At 38.0% G+C, this 16311-nt stretch overlaps 1 protein-coding gene across 1 annotated transcript in view; it reads left to right on the plus strand.

The window, feature by feature from the left end:
* Positions 1-16311, plus strand: part of col13a1 (collagen type XIII alpha 1 chain) — a 161138-nt gene that overhangs the window by 47748 nt on the left and 97079 nt on the right. Inside the window, exons 8-15 of the mRNA XM_016992189.2 lie at positions 45-71; positions 166-192; positions 1083-1109; positions 6732-6797; positions 9996-10094; positions 10463-10504; positions 12401-12427; positions 14086-14121. Coding sequence (XP_016847678.1) covers positions 45-71; positions 166-192; positions 1083-1109; positions 6732-6797; positions 9996-10094; positions 10463-10504; positions 12401-12427; positions 14086-14121 — 351 coding nt within the window. The remainder of the gene's footprint in view (positions 1-44; positions 72-165; positions 193-1082; positions 1110-6731; positions 6798-9995; positions 10095-10462; positions 10505-12400; positions 12428-14085; positions 14122-16311) is intronic.

Consider the following 16311-nt stretch of genomic DNA (forward strand, 5'->3'; position numbering starts at 1 on the left):
CTGAATATAACTTTTGCTTGCCCCCTCCCCTCCCTGTAACAAAGGGCCCAGCTGGTCCCAAAGGGCAACTAGTGAGTATTTCTACTACTCCTTGTTGCCTTTAGTTATTTTGCATTTAGTTATCTTGCAAGAATAGTTCTTCATATGTCTTTTTGTGTTCCTTAGGGAAGCCCTGGCCCAAAAGGAGAAAAGGTAAAGTTCTATTCTTATTTACAAAAGTTAACATTTGGATTGCAAATTTCATAATCCTTACTGGTAGGAGGGATGTTGGATATTGTAGTCCATAATCTAATGTTTCCAAGCTCTGGGTCAGACTCTAGAAGAAGATTTTAACTCATTTTAGGATACAGATACATCTAGAAACTCATTTTTTTTATATTTATAGTTGTTTTTGCAAATAACGTCACAGTCATATATTTAAGTCCATGAACAAAGCCATTTTTGGATTGCTATGATTTTTTAGGGCTGTATGGCCATGTTCCAGAAGATTTCTCTCCTGATGTTTCATCCATATCTGTAGAAGGCATCCTCAGAGGTTGTATCTACTTCACAACCTCTGAGGATGCCTGCCATAGATGTGGGCGAAACGTCAGGTAAGAAAGCTTCTGGAACATGGCCATACAGCCCGAAAGACTCACAGCAATCCAGTGATTCCGGCCATGAAAGCCTTCAACAAAGCCATTTTTTTTCATTTGGAATTCCTTTCTCTAAGTCAAGAAAAAAATCTGGTTGTTCAATCATGAAAACTTTACAGCTTAAATGAGCAAATCTCCTGCTAGTAGTATATCTAAGTTCATGTTACACCAAATACATGGAGGATTGCACTAACCATACAAAAGAATCAGAGTAATAGCTTTGAAGTGCACAGAGCTCAGTAGCTTAAGTAATACAATAAAAATTATATGTGATGTTTCAGTATTGAGCAGGCCAGTTCTCTAAATCAGCATCATCCCTGCTGAAATGGGTGCAATTGCGCCAAGCATGCACCTGCTGTGAACCTGTCTCCTTGAATCTATTTTAGTTTATAGCATTGAAAACTTCAACTATTCTCTTTTTAATCCTCTCTTCTCCTTTTTTGGCAGGGTCAGTGTGGAGAGTATCCACACAGGGTAAGCGACTCTTATTTTAAAACAATTCCTATGTATTATCCCTTGTTTATTAGAAAGTCCTTTATGGAAAAACAGAACACTTCAAATAAAGTCCATTAGGGTTCCTGCAATCTTCTACCTATCCCATTCCTGCCATATAACATTTTATTGCCTGGATTGCCTTTATTAGCATAGAGATTATTTCTGGGAAAGTTTTTACATTCTTGTTCAAGCATTTTATTCCCGGAGGTAGTACAATAATTCCCTACTCTTAATCTGTTCCATAATTTCTATTCAATATCCCATTGGCTGTTAGTTGTTAGTCCATGGATGTCAGTTAGTTGTTTACAGTCTCTGATTGGCATTTTTAATAGAGAGAAGATTTTGAGCGGGGGATACATATATTTTGCAAATATGTTTACTAAGCCCAGGAAATTCTCAAATTTGACTTCTTATCCTACCTTATCCCTCCCATGGGCCACCACTGAAGTAAGAGAGAAAAAAGAGTGTCTTGTGAGATTTTGAACACTGGAAGGATAGGTCTAAACTGACACAAAGGGTTTGCTTTTGGAGAATCATGCAAAATGTTTTGGAAAGAGATCAAACATTTGAGAATGAAACAATAATCGAGACAGAAACTTAAACACTTTCTGTTCAGCATTTGAAGAGTCTGTTGGTATAGAGCCCCAAGATCTATTCCTCATCCAGTGGATTACAGAGCTACAGCTGGTCTCAGATTCTGGATGACAACAACATGTAGATGAGAAACCTTTTAAAGCAATCTGAGGTAGAAGGCTTTGGGAAGCAAAAAGATGGCTAGTGTGTCCCAGCCCATAGAACAGTGGCTTTCAACCCCTAGATCTTTTGGCCTTCAACTCCCAGAAATCCTAACAGCTGGTAAACTGGCTGGGGTTTCTATTATTTAATAGAGGTGTGTGAAACACCAGAAATCTGTTTTGTTTTTGAAATATGAATTTTGGGTGGCCCCCTATTTTGTAAGTGTTTCAAAAAATTCAGAAGGGGGCCATTTTGTTTTGCATCAAAAATTCTGTAATTATTTCATTTTGTATTCCACCCATTCATGGCAATGTAAGAAGTTGGTAGAATTATTAACTGACCCCAGAGTATTATTAATATGGCACTATGGTTTATGCCTGGCAAGGGAGGGTTTTCTTTCCAGGAAAAGGAAATATATGAAATTCAGCTGAAATAGTAACAAGTTATGAATGTGTCCAAAATTTTGCATAACTCTATTTTATTTAAGAAATTCCAATTTCCCCTCTCACATCCTGTTCTCAGTCTTAGGCAGTCCACATAATATGAGAAGATAGATTACAATATAAAAGTTGACAATACAATTGAGAAGTTATGGAAAAAAATGCAATGAGAGTATGCTTTGAGCTATCTTTTACTGTGTCAGTGTAACATGCAGCCTGCTCATTGTTTCTTGATCTGGCCTGTGAACCATAATGGTGTAGTTAGAAATTTCACCTTATGACTCTCATCATAGGAATTGTAAATGTCATTATTTTTAAATGTTGAGTTACGCAGAACAGGCAGCCTTGGCCATGAGAGCTGGAATTCTTGGAGTGGTTGAGCACACTTGTCACGATTACTATGCTCATAACTGTTGCTTGTAAAATTAATAATATTTTACATATTATATCAGTGGTCTACATGAACATTTTCTTTATGGGTCTTAAAGGTGAACAGATGTTCATTCATTGCTCCAGAATAACTAAAGTCCTTAAAAAGAGAGCGAAAGAGAGAAAACAGGGAGAGAGTATTACTTCAGATTTGTGAAGTGTGGCCTGGGTTGCCCTTCATCTCTAGCCCTGACAAAGCATGACTGAAAATCCAGCCCATTACATAGTGCCTTCATTGGGCAACACATAGGAAAGTTGATACTGTTCTTTCAAATTGAAGAAATGAACACATCAAGAGGTTATGCATGAGTTATACAATACAAGCCTTTAGGGCAGACAAGGTAACCAAAACAGGTAATGAAAAGGAGGTTGGGGGACAACAGTTGGTCTTGTACAACATGACTGGGGCTGCAGATTGCATTCAGACTAGACTTAGGGGAGTAAAGTTAATTTCACTGTTGACTGTGTAGCGAATTGAAATGACCCACTCTGTGTCACTGTGTCTTCACTGTCCCCTAGGAATACCTAAGTACCACACTTGCAGCACTGCGTTCTAATCACATCCTTACCTTGAAGGTTTGTGGGGAAATGGTTTGTTTACTGCCAATCTTGTTGCAAAAGAACCAGGAAATGGATCCAATATTGCATGCTGTCAACATATATTACAATCCAGTTACATTTCAGGTCAAACTAAGAAAAATAGAAATAAAATATTAGACTTTACATAAAATTCTTCATACAATCATTTACATAAAATACTCATATATTCTAGGCATTTTGGATTTTCACTAAAAGGAAAGGTAATTGTAGCTTTTTATATAGAAAAACAATTCCAGCTGAATACTTTTCAGCTGATATTGTGATACTAGCAATGAAAGTATCTCAAGAGCAATTATGTGGGAGATATTTTCTTTTTTACGTTTTGAGCTCATTTTGTACACAATCCATGAGTAGCTCATGAAGGATGACAGAAGCACCTGTGTAAGACTTCAAACACATGTCTCTTAAAAATGGCTCTTTGTGAAGGAACTTTCATCCTCACTACTTTCTCATTTTGCGATGTTTGTGAAGTGAAGTACCAGGTGCAATTGAAAGATTGGTCTAAAGAGTAGGTCTAGACCAGAACTTTTCTCAAGTTTCATACTGAAAATACGAATGGTTTTCACACACATATATGGATGCATGTACACACACATATTGTATTCAGAGTAAATAACACACAGCAATCTATTCACCTAATATGATTGTGCAGGTTAATAAATACGTTATTTATTTATTTATTTACAGCATTTATATTCCGCCCTTCTCACGCCGAAGGGGACTCAGGGCGGATCACATTACACACATATAGGCAAACATTCAATGCCTTTTAACATAGAACACAGACAAGACAAACATAGGCTCCGAGCGGGCCTCGAACTCATGACCTCCTGGTCAGAGTGATTCATTGCAGCTGCTCTCCAGCCTGCACCACAGCCCATTACTAAACTAACAAAAAAAATCTGAGGAGTGAAGATTGAAATAGTTAGTATATGCAGTCAAATTCTAAGCCACTTTTTCGACTTTTCCATTTTTGGTTGTAAAAAAAAAGGTAGTGGAGGCTTAGTTGTGCTGGGCAAGGCCCCATGTTAGCTGCCCCGAGTCCCTTTGGGGAGATGGGGCGGGGTCTACAAATAAAGTTGTTGTTGTTATTATTATTATTATTATTATTATTATTATTATTATTATTATTAGTGGAGGCAAAGTCATGTTAAGGCTTAAAATTCCAGATACGCATATTATCCAAAGTTCTTAATAACACATGGAGACTAGGCAGTGAGGAGCAGTGGTAGTAACATAAATTAGAAAGAGATGGCCCAATGGAGCCAATGCATCTCAGTCTGGCTGGATGTCAGTGTGATGTGGGTTTGGTTCAGTGCATGTGGCTGCCATCAAGGTCAATCCAGGATAAATCTGGAGCACAATATTCTAGACTGACTCTAGATTAAACAGCTGGTGCAGGTGAGGCCTTTGTGAAAACTTAGAAAAGAGCAATTGAAATTCATGGATTCTTGAGTTAGTTTCATAGCTAACTCGGGGCCAATTTATTCAAATGAATCTTCTTTAAGTAAGACTGATGACACATCTAGCCTGATTGAAAAGTCCCAGTTTTTTTTTTTTTAAAAAAAGACTCTGATTGTCCTGAGAATTGATAGAAAATATTCTGGAATTTAAAAAAAATGTATTGATTTCCAAATTAAAATTGGAAAGGATAGGAACAAAATCTGTGGGGGTTTTTTTTGGTTTTTTTTTAATCAGTTTGAATGTGCCCAAGTTTCAATCCAAACATAGATTTTACTCAAAGGACAAAGGAAACACACATAAACTATTTCTTTACCATCCAGTTTCCATCTTGCCAAGAGGAGTCATGTTAGACTAAATTAGAGCAAATTGTAAAATAACTGCCTAGAAAGATCCATGCTTAAAGATGAGGTGACATTAGAAGGAATCAACAAGTGTATCATGATAGATACAGATTCTTGGCCCGGTCTTTATGATAAAGAATGGATTTTTAAGGTCATGTCATTGCCACATACATTCAGATTTAGTACTTTGAGCAGAATATATGTAACACACACTCTTTCTTTTGTTTCATTATCTTATTGTAAGAACTACTAGGACCACAGTGATCCCCCACCACTACCACCACCAATGATTCACTGACCTTGCTCCTCTGTGGTCTTTGAACTGCTGTGAATTGTGGCCTTCTTAATCCAAACCTTGCTCTTCCAATTTTACATTTATAACATGTTATCTCTAATTTTATCCAACAGCCCAGAATGACTGGGTTGCAATGCTGCAATATTGTGATGACATTTCAGTTTGCAACAAGGTTGGAATTTGGCTTATACTAAAGAGTATAAGGAAAGGAAAATGTACTTTCTAAAGTGTTCACAGAAACTGTCATGGGAGACCTGCAGGTACACCTCTTAGCCTGTAAACAAATCTTCGAGACACCTGTCCTGCTGAACATTGATTGGTTTGGTGTTTGTACTGATGGAAGTTAGGAGTGACTCTTATTGTGATAATAACATTCAAGGAGAATAAGCTTTGTGTGCTGAACTGGAGGGATGAGTTGTGACAATAATCTCATATGATTGCACTTGGTAGTAAATAAAACATCTAGAAATACGTAGAGATGTGTCTTGATGACAAGATTTCTTTGCATTATTCAGCCACTAAATAACCACTTCAGGCATTAAAAAGGTGTTGCCTCATTCACTCTCATGGATTTTTTTTTAAAGTAAGCACACATTTTAATGATGGCTGAGCAGTCTTGTCTAGTAAAGAATAAAATTGCATCAGTGCTAAAAAATCAGAACCTATCTAGGGACAAAAGAAATAATTTCATATTTACTCAGTCACCATTGGTAAGGAAACAAGGAGCAAACTTTCCATGGCAAGAAGGCAAGCAAAATGTGATGAGGAAGAAAGAAAATGTAAATGGGGATATAGCAAACACAGAAAAGTGCCAAGAACAAGTGAAATAACTGAAGTGTCACAGTACTTTTGCTACTTAGGTGAACATACAACAAAGTATCTGTGCTTTAAAAAAAACAAAAAAAAACATTGAAGCATAGTATCAATTCTTCAGTTTTACTTTGAAGTATTCCAGATCATATAACCAGGAAATATTTTAAAACTTAAATCCTGAAGAGCAAACCCAAAGCCTATTCCTTGTGTTCCAGACACCAATATGTGTAAATGACTAAAATGTAATATAGGAGACTTCAGAGGTTTCCCAGGAGGTATCCAATGACAAATTCATTTTCTTGATGCTCTTCACTCTTGTTTCTGAACTGTGATTCACTTTCATGACATTCCTTCATGGTTTTCTTTTTCCCCTCTGTCCATTTTCTTTATTGGCTGTTTTCTATGACTTTTGATGCCCTACTGACCTCCTTTGCCTTGTGACTTTTGGCCTTGCCCTGTGACCTTCTGGTTCGGTCTTCTTCAGCTGTTGCCTCTTCTCAATTCAGTGCGGCTGGCTCCACCCCCAGTCATAAAGAGACGCACCTTCCAGGTATCCTCCTCTTTGGCCTCTTTTCCTGTTTTATGCTGTTTTTCATTTCCAAAACTGGGGAATCAGCTTCCTTTCTAACGGGGCCCATAATGGCCATCTATGCCCTCCTTTAGAAGTAGCTAAAGCAGTTTATATTAAGTCTCTGGGTTGACTTATACATCAACAGAGATTTATAGGTGTGCCTTTGGCAAACAATAGTCTAGCTGCTTACAGCATCCTTCAGAGAATACAACTGCACATAGCATTCCATTGTGTGCCCTTGGCTTTGTTTGAGGACAGTATTATGTGTGTTTCTGTAGATGAGTGCAGATGGTTCATCTCAGTAAGAGTCCTCCTATAGTGAGATGCCAACCCACACAAAGCCTCTTGTTACAGTGGCATTCTGAAATGTTTATGAATACTTTTAGCCTGGAATGCCCCTCCAGGATTCATGTGGAATGTAACTAGATGGAGGGAGTAAGTCAGAGATCAAACATCATGCCTATCAGATGATCCATGCTATTTTTAACTATTAATTGGCGCTATATGTTTTCTAAAAGTTTTGCTAAGCACCAAGCGGCTTCTTTGCGTGTGGATTTAATCTCCTGCTAAGGTTCACTAAAAGTTGTCTTGCACATCAGTTTTGGCAGCATGTATAAAAAAAACAAACTTGCACAAAAATCAACAACGTTGACTAGAGCAAGTTCATAAGCTCAGGTCCCACTGGAATTTATGAGACCAGTTAATCATTACCATTATCTTGAATAATTATTTTTATAGACTGGCTAAATTTCTCCCTTTTAAAATGTAGACGTGCTTGATGAGTAGATGCTCTACTATATAATTTGCCCTTTCTCAACCTAGTGCCTTCTATATATGTTCGATCACAACTCCAATCATCTCCATCCAGCATAGCCCTGCTGATTGAAGATGGTGGGAAACGTAATCCGACATATCTGGATGTCAATCAGGACCGGCCCGAGGAAATTCAAAGGGGTACACAAATATTTTTTTGCGCCCCCTCCCCTGCGCCGCAGGAGGCGGGGCCAGGACTGGCCCCGCCCCCTGTGCCCTAACCCCGCCTCCTGCAGCGCGGGCGGCGTGGGAGGCGGGGCCGGGGTGCGCGGTGTGGGAGGCGGGGCCAGACGTGGCCCTGCCTCCCGCGGGGCGCACCCTGGCGCAGCCAAGCTGCGGCAGGAGTTCTTCCAGGCCGCAGCCTGAAAGGACTCCCGCTGCAGCGGGCGCACACCGTGGGAGGCTTGGCCGGTCCCACCTCCCGCGGGGTGCGCCCTGGCCTGGTTGCACCATGGCGCCCCCCGCGGGAGGCGGGACCGGCCAAACCTCCCACGGTGCGCGCCCCCGCCTCCGCCAGGTGTGGCCCCGCCTCCCAGGGGCTCAATTGCGCCCCTGGGAAGGTGGCACCCAACGCGGGGGCGTGGCCAGCGTGCCGTGTTGGGCCGGGCCTGATGTCAATCTAGCTATAATTATTAGTTGATGAATATTGTATCTTCTTAGCAGAAATCCAACAGAACAGCTATGAACCTTAATTAAATATTTTTCTGCCAACTGTACACTTTGTCTTCTTTATGGACAAAAAGTATATTGTTATTCATTTCCTGACCAGAAATTGGGACTCCTCACATTTGGAAAACTTGGTCAGGAAGAATAACATACAGATGAGAATTCTGTGCAGTATTTTCCCACTATGCAAAGATCCCAAAAGTCTTGGGGAAAATGTGCATGTGTATTTTTCTAATTAAAAATTGACAATATTTCTGCAAACCCTCTTCTCTTTTTGTGTAAAATTAGATTTTGCAGAAATGTAGAATTTGTGTACAAATAAGGAACATGAGTGTCAAAATCTCTATTGAAAGAAAAGATGAGATATAAATAAATGCAACAGTAAAAGTAGCATTTTTGTGAATATTGTTGGTTCTTTTTGTGAAACACTTTTTGGAGGAAAAGCCACTTCTTGCCTCCTGAAAACCACATGATTTTCTTGGGCAAATTAGGATTTCTTTGTACAACAAATCACAATTTTCCCTTAAAAAAAACCATGTGAGTTCCCAGAAACACAATTTTTGTGTAAAAATGTGTGTTTTTTTTAACAAAACCCACAATTTTCACACAAACAAAACCTAGCATATATATCTTCACAGAGTAATTCCACAAAACATTCTAGTAGGAGCAAATGCTGGATGAGATCTGTACAGAACTTAGAAACTATTCTGTGTGCTATGTGAAGATGAGACAATCAAATATTTATATTCCTAATCATTTTGCACACGAGTCTACATAAAAAAAATGCATCTCATAAATCTGAAAGAAAATACAAGTTTTAAGAAGCATTCTGAATGTAAAAAAAAGTTAATAGAATGAGCAGTGGAAAAAAATGATTCCAGTGACAAGGAAAGCCTATATCATTAGAAGGATAACCATGAGAACTGAATTTAGAATTGAAAAAAGTATTAATCTGTATCAGTTTCAGGTTTCATTAATTAAAGATGGAGAAAACGTTGTTGGATTATAGCTCCAGTAGCCTATCTGGCATAACCAATGTGAGGGATGCTGGGGCTGGAATCCAATAAGATATGTAGCAGTTAAACTTCTAATGTCGGCACTCAAAGGAAACTCAGAAGAATTCAGATTAAAGTGATAATGCCCAAGCTGTGTAAGACATACAATTGGTAGCCAGATAGCCATTTTGAATAGAAGAAAATAGTTCCAAGGAAGACTGAGGAAGAGGTGAACGGGGTGTGTGTGTGTGTGTTTAATCTTTTCTCTCACCAGTATCCACATTCTCACTCACACCAAAATAATATTTTATCACTATCATATCCCTGGCTACCTACAGTTCTCCACTCATGGAACTACCTTCAAAAATTTGTCTACAGGGACACACCCATATATATAATATGTAGCTTTACCTTTAAAGTGTATGAGATCATTGGATGGGGTTTAAAAATTGCTCTCACTTTCTTCTCTTAAGATCAGATAGCAGTGATCATTCCGGCTAATGCAAGCTTTACAAAGACTAATTAAGAAACCCAAAGAGGAAGCCCATCCACAGTTTCTCTTTGTCTGAATTTTGAAAACCCCTTCAAGGACTTAACTAACTGGGCATGGCTTGGCTGATCTTCCTTTGCTCAAATTTGGTTTGCTGTATGTGACACATGTTGTGCTACAATCAAAGTAACATTACTTTCTGTGACAACGTAGGGTGAACAAGGCCAGGCAGGCATCCAAGGGCCCCCAGGACCACCTGGACCACCAGGCCTTCCAGGAACCCCAGGACAACCTGGGCCAACTGGCTCAGCTGTAAGTCTCATTTCAATTCCTCATGTTTCCCCCACTCTTACTCTTCTCCCAGAATATCTTGTGGTTCTCCTTTTTCTTCCATGGCTATCCCCTGGTGATGATCCATCAAAGCCCTTGTTATCTTCTCCCATATGTTTGCTGTGAAAGTATTATATTCAAATGTTATTTCCTCTCCTCTGGGCTATTGGGAAGCATCCTGTGATGAAGTAACACTCTGGTTGCAATTGTCTTAAAAGAAGTCAACAGTTTTTAAAATCTTGCTCACTGTACCATTCTCAGGAATAGTAATACCTTTCAAAGGTGAAAACCATTAAAATAAAAAACAGTATTATGGAATCTCTAAAGAAGTATGTTTTTCCCTGCACTAGGGGAAAGTAGGAGAACCAGGGAAGCCAGGCAGAGACGGAAAGGTATCTATTTAATTGTATGCATGCTGAATTTGATTGCATGGAAATTGTTATCTTTTCAGTGTCTGAGGGAAAAAAAACATATATCGTGCATGTTTGTTTAGCAACTCCATTATTAGGGAAAGGGGCATTCTAGATGATGATGATGATGATATCTGCATGGGTTAATGAAGGGATGAATAAACAGTAACATATATTGTTATTTTGCTATTTCATTTGAGTGTGATCAGATTAAGCCCCTTTAAAAAAAGTCTTACTCTACAATAAAAAAAAATCTGAGTTTGCTGTTTCTATGTGTCATTGAATAGAAGATGAAGCACCACCTAGGAAAATCAAGGGGTTGGATCCTGATTCAGTCATGCTTAAAATATCTACCTTAAACTCTATTGATTTCAGTGGCTTTACTTGAAGCATGGCTGTATCCAACCCACAAGTTCTTAAGTCAACTTGCTTTAATTTTGACATGAATAACCAGTAGCACAATAGCAGGATTGTGTAAAATTACATAGTCACTTGTGTACACCTTATAAATGGTTAGGAAAGATATGTGATTAATCCTAGCATACTGGTATTTTTTTGTGGGAATAGGAAGAGCCAATGGAAGAGTTAAGGAAAAATAATACGTTTTGGTAACTTTCCATGCACCCCAGTAAGCCTTGCCTTGAGGTAGGTGAGAAAAGCTATTCTCACCTACCTCAAGACAAGGAAATGAAAGGAACTGATGGAAAAGTGGCACATATGTCAGTGGAAGAGTTAAGGGGAAAATGAAACATTTTGGTAACTTTCCATGCATCAAAATAAACCAAGCCTTGAGGTAGGTGAGAATAGCTTAGTGTTCTGAGTGTATGGAAAAAAGCAGTTACATGCAGATTAGGTGCAATTTACTTACATGGATAATCTAAGTCAGAGGTTCTTGAACTATGCTCCGTCAAACCTTTGGGGCTCCATGGGTGATAGTGAGGGGCTCCACGGCTCCTGTCTCCTCCTCTTTCCACCTCCTGAGAAATGCAGGGAAATTAAAGTTTTGAACTGCCAGAAACAGCAACAACATCCTCCCAGGGCACAGACCTTTTCTCCCCCGCTGCCCTCACACAAACACTCTCCATCCATCTGCCACTGGCCTGGCTCATGCCATATATATATATAGCTCCATCATTGGCTTCTAAAAGGGCTCTGCAGTTGAAAAAGTTTGAGAACCCCTGATCTCGATCTTGTAAATAAGAAATATGGAAACTTAACTCTACGATGGTTAAAATAAATAGCAATTGATCATTAGTTTGTATCTGATATGGATCTAATCCATATACTTGCTACTGTGGATAGCTTCTACAGATTAATTCAGGGAATCAGCTCAGGGAATAAAAGCTAAATTATATGGCAACGCACATTCAGAAATAAACAAAGAAACCGCACCAGTTGGCGTTTGGGTCTGAGCACTGTACTAGGACTATATGTAGTCAAAACCTGTTGTTGATCAGGGGTCTACTCATCCTTTATGAAGAATCAAGAAAATAAACAAGGAAGTTTACTACATTGTGAATGCAACTACCATTCATCATACTGTGAATGCAGCAGTTTGATTGTGACCACTTAACTGATATTTATATTAATTTATTGTACATAATACAATACCAGGGTTTGAATCACCACTCCTTTATGGAGACCCACTGGGTAACCTTGGAGAAATCACACTCTCTCAGCTTTAGGAGGAAGCAAAAACAACTTTCCCCTGAATAAATCTTGCCAAGATCATCCATGATAGGTTTGCTTTAAGTCACCATAAATTATAAATGACTTGAAGACACACATCAGCAATATTATATTGTATATTTCAAAGCTGTAAAGAGTGAGACTTTCAGGTTTTATTATTTGTATAATCTCATGTCCTTTTCTCTTCAGGGCTTGCCAGGACCTCCTGGACCAAAGGTAAGCTAAGCAATTCAGTATGAATGCTGGATATTCTAACTGCCCTGAAATACTTCAGATTGTTCATAAATAAAAACATGAAATTCCTCAAAAAACACAGACTATAGTAATGGACTGAGTTCCCAAGGGGATTTCAAATGTTCTAATTAAAAAGGAATTAGTATGTAACGATTTGCAAATGGATAGGGAAGAACTTTGCAACAAAGTACTGGAAGAAACTTAATTTATATCAAAGCCACAAACCTAAATCTACAGTAAAGGTACAGATTCTAGGCTCTTTGCCTTTAAGGGGTCGAGGACTAGGCAATTCAAAAATAAGTATTCAGAACTCATATGGGTTTTATTATGCAGCAATGTTTATTCATGTGAAATTTCTTAATGAATTGAGAGCTTGTGGTGGTCTTATTCATATCCCTCCTGCTATGTAAGACTTTTAAAAAAGTAATTATATTTAAAAATTACTTAATCATTTGGACTTTCTAAGGGCCCTTCCAGAAGGGCCTATATCCCAGGATTTGATCTCAGGTTTTCTGCTTTAAACTTGATTATATGAGTCTGCACTGCCAGATAATCTGGGATAAACAGAAAACCTGGGATCAGATCCTGGGATATAGGGCCGGTCTGGAACGGCCCTAAATCTTCCTCCAAAGAACCCTCATTCATTTCTTTGAGTTTTGTCACTTGTAATTTTTAGAAAACACTTATGTGTAGGCAAGAAGTTACTTCTCCTTCCATTAATACAGCAACACTAAGTCACCAGCCTTAGCTGTTATTCTGTAGCATTAGCTAATATGTTTCAGTCAAAACAGTGCCCTTTCCCAGAAGAACTCTCCCGGTTTAGGAATAATCTGGCATATTCCTGCCTAAAAGTAGAAAAAAGTTTCAAACTTACATTTTAATTTTCTCATATCTTTCGTCCATTTCTGTAATTAGTTAATAACATCACCATCCAATTATATTTTGAGGTATACAGTACAATCTTAAAAACAATTCTTATAGTCCCCCTTTTTAATCCAGAAAGGAGGCAACTCACAGAAGTAATGATGTCATTATGGAACTGAAGATCCCTTAATTATAATCCATAAATTCCAGATGTTCTATGAAAAATTGCTTAAAGACATTGATGTGACAGTCTTGTTGTTCCAAAAAGCTTTCTTTTGGCAGCACAAGTGTGATGGCATCTTGAACCCCCTATTTTATTTATCTGGGGAGATATTCTCTAACCCAAACTTGCCTCCACGGTAGTGATCATGGCTACCAAAGATTCCTCTCACATGGAGGAATGGAGAAGCATTGCTGTTGCACAGAATGTTTGAGGATTGTATGTATGGCAATGTTTGAAGATAAGGATTTGCTGTAGATTTAAGCAGAAATCTAATCTGAAGTGATTAGACAAAGTATAAGGGAAACATTCAGAAGACAACATTCAGCTTTATCAAACTTTTTTCACTCTTAACAGCGGGAGGCAGCTAGATCCAGTAGTTTCCCAAAGCTGAAAAATTATGGGGAATAGGAATGCACTGCAGCTCTTGATTTCTTGATATACTTCTTCAGAATCTGGATTAAGTTGATATATGTTCATATTCCAAAGATGAACGGAGTTTAGTCTCCATGCAGTCTTGTTCATGTCTTGTTTTTCTTTTGCTTGACTTTTACAGGGAGAACCTGGAATTCAGGGCTACCATGGAAGAAAGGTAGGAACAAAATATTTAAGCAGCACAGAACTGGAAAATGAAATTTATACAGCCACATTTTAAATACATTAAAGTGGAGCCATCTGGGAATGTGTTGGCAAAGATGCACCATCTTTTCCTTGTTTTGGCACAAGCATAGCCTAGTCATAGCACTTTGGTCATTTCCTACCTTGAGTAGCTTTGTCTGGCAATAACTAGGTTTAATGTAAGTGTGACTTCCTCTTGAGCCATCACAACCTCTGTCATTCCCCATGGGTGGAATCTATTACAAAAGGGTGGGATTGGATATATTTCAATTTCTCAAGTTGTACTAAGTTTTCTTAATTTCTGAGGATGTTTTCTGCCAGGAGAGTTTGGGTATGAAAAATCTAGAAACCCCAAAATTGTTCCAGTTTCTTATTTTTTTAAAAAAAACTTTTGTATTCACGTTCTTATGGAAAATACTTTATCTGCTCTCCCAGTTCACCCTGAATAAAACCTAACTGAAATGCTTAGTGGTGCACATTAAAACTACCTGTGCGTACTAATGTGCTAGTTGATTTATGAATCATAATATCTCCATACTAGGACCTAGGGCCATGCACAATAATTAAATATAATTAAAATGATTGTCAAAACAAAACGCAACACACAACACTAGAAAATATTTGAATGCCATTAAAACTGAAGACTAATGCAGATTTATGGAACTTTAAAATACCAATGCAACAGCATAGCTTTCCAGAATCTGGAAATGCTACTTTTTGAGACTATATCTCCCCAAATCTCCCAGCTAGTATGGGCAGTAGCCTTCACTGCTTTTCCGTTTTTACTAATTTTGTAAATGTATATATATATATATAAGAAAAAGCCAATCTTATCTCACTTGGGAGTTCCCTAAATAGGTTTATTCTACTCAAAAGGCTCTATTTTGATTTTCCACCATTATGTGTCAAGAACTACAACAAGATCTCTGATTTTATAATAAAGTGTAGGCAACTTCATATAGAAAGAGATGGGTATTCCAAGTGGTTGGGAGAATGTACAGTTCCCTTGAAGGACCTTGGATGGATGACTGATTTACTTCCTAAGTAATACTTAATACTTCCTGGCCAGTTTCTACTTGACCGAAAATAGCTATGGGGTGGAATGTGATAAAATTGTCCCTAGCCCCTTTAAGGGACTTGGGGTGATTGTTTTAGTTTGAAATGGAAAAATTGGGAGGAATAGACTTGAGGGGCACATTCAATTTGAAGGCTATACTTTCTCCAACTTGATCTAGAATGTGAGTCAGAGAAAAACTGAGAAATTTTGATCCCAACATATTTCCAGAAAGCAATTCCATTTAGTTTCTCTGTAGTCAAACAGCAAACAAACTGCTTACCGCTGTTGCAGGATGAATGGTTTCAGCATGTTATTATATTCTTCTTAAAAGTAATTTTGAAGATGAGATGTCTTAGTCCTGAGAGGACTAAATCATGCCCCCCCCCAAAACAATTGAACCACCTTTTATTGGCTTGCTTTACATGGATGATCTTGACTAGCTTTGTCAGAAAGCATTTAGTAATACTTGATGGTTCTACTGTTTTCTGTTGGATTATTTTTGTTGTGATTTCCTTGTTTTATTTATTGTTTATAAAATGCTTTTATATTATATATAATTTAATTTAATTCCAGGTTATATGTTTTGTTTGATATATGGGTTAATTTGATATATGTGAGTCTAAAATGGTATATGTTGGTTTGTGGGTTCTGGATGGTCAGAAAATGTAAATTATTTATTTATTTTTGAAGCTGAAAATCAAAGTGGCATTTTATTAATTATTTTGGTAGCTGTGTTACATTGTGGAGTCTGAGCACTTCTAAAATTTTGCTTCTTTACCCCTTCTCCTTTTTTCTTTTTTTTCCTTTTGACTCATAGAACTTGACTTTTTAACTCTGTATAATTCAAAAACAAAAAGTTGTGGAACTTTTTGTTATATAAATTGTAAAGGTTAGTCTGTCCCCCATAACTATTGTATACCTATATTGTATGATTAATAAGGAAAGTTCTTTTCTACCATTACTGAGTACAGCCCCCTCTCCAGTCTAGGGAGATCAAGCTGTTATTGTTTTCATTTTCATTTGGGTGACTGAGAACTGAGATTGATCTAGTGACTTGTCTAAAGCCACACAGTAAGTGCAAGGCAGAGAATGACCTATAGGATCAAC

This window comes from Anolis carolinensis, chromosome 3 (genome assembly GCF_035594765.1).
Source record: "Anolis carolinensis isolate JA03-04 chromosome 3, rAnoCar3.1.pri, whole genome shotgun sequence".
NCBI classification, from domain to species: domain Eukaryota; kingdom Metazoa; phylum Chordata; class Lepidosauria; order Squamata; family Dactyloidae; genus Anolis; species Anolis carolinensis.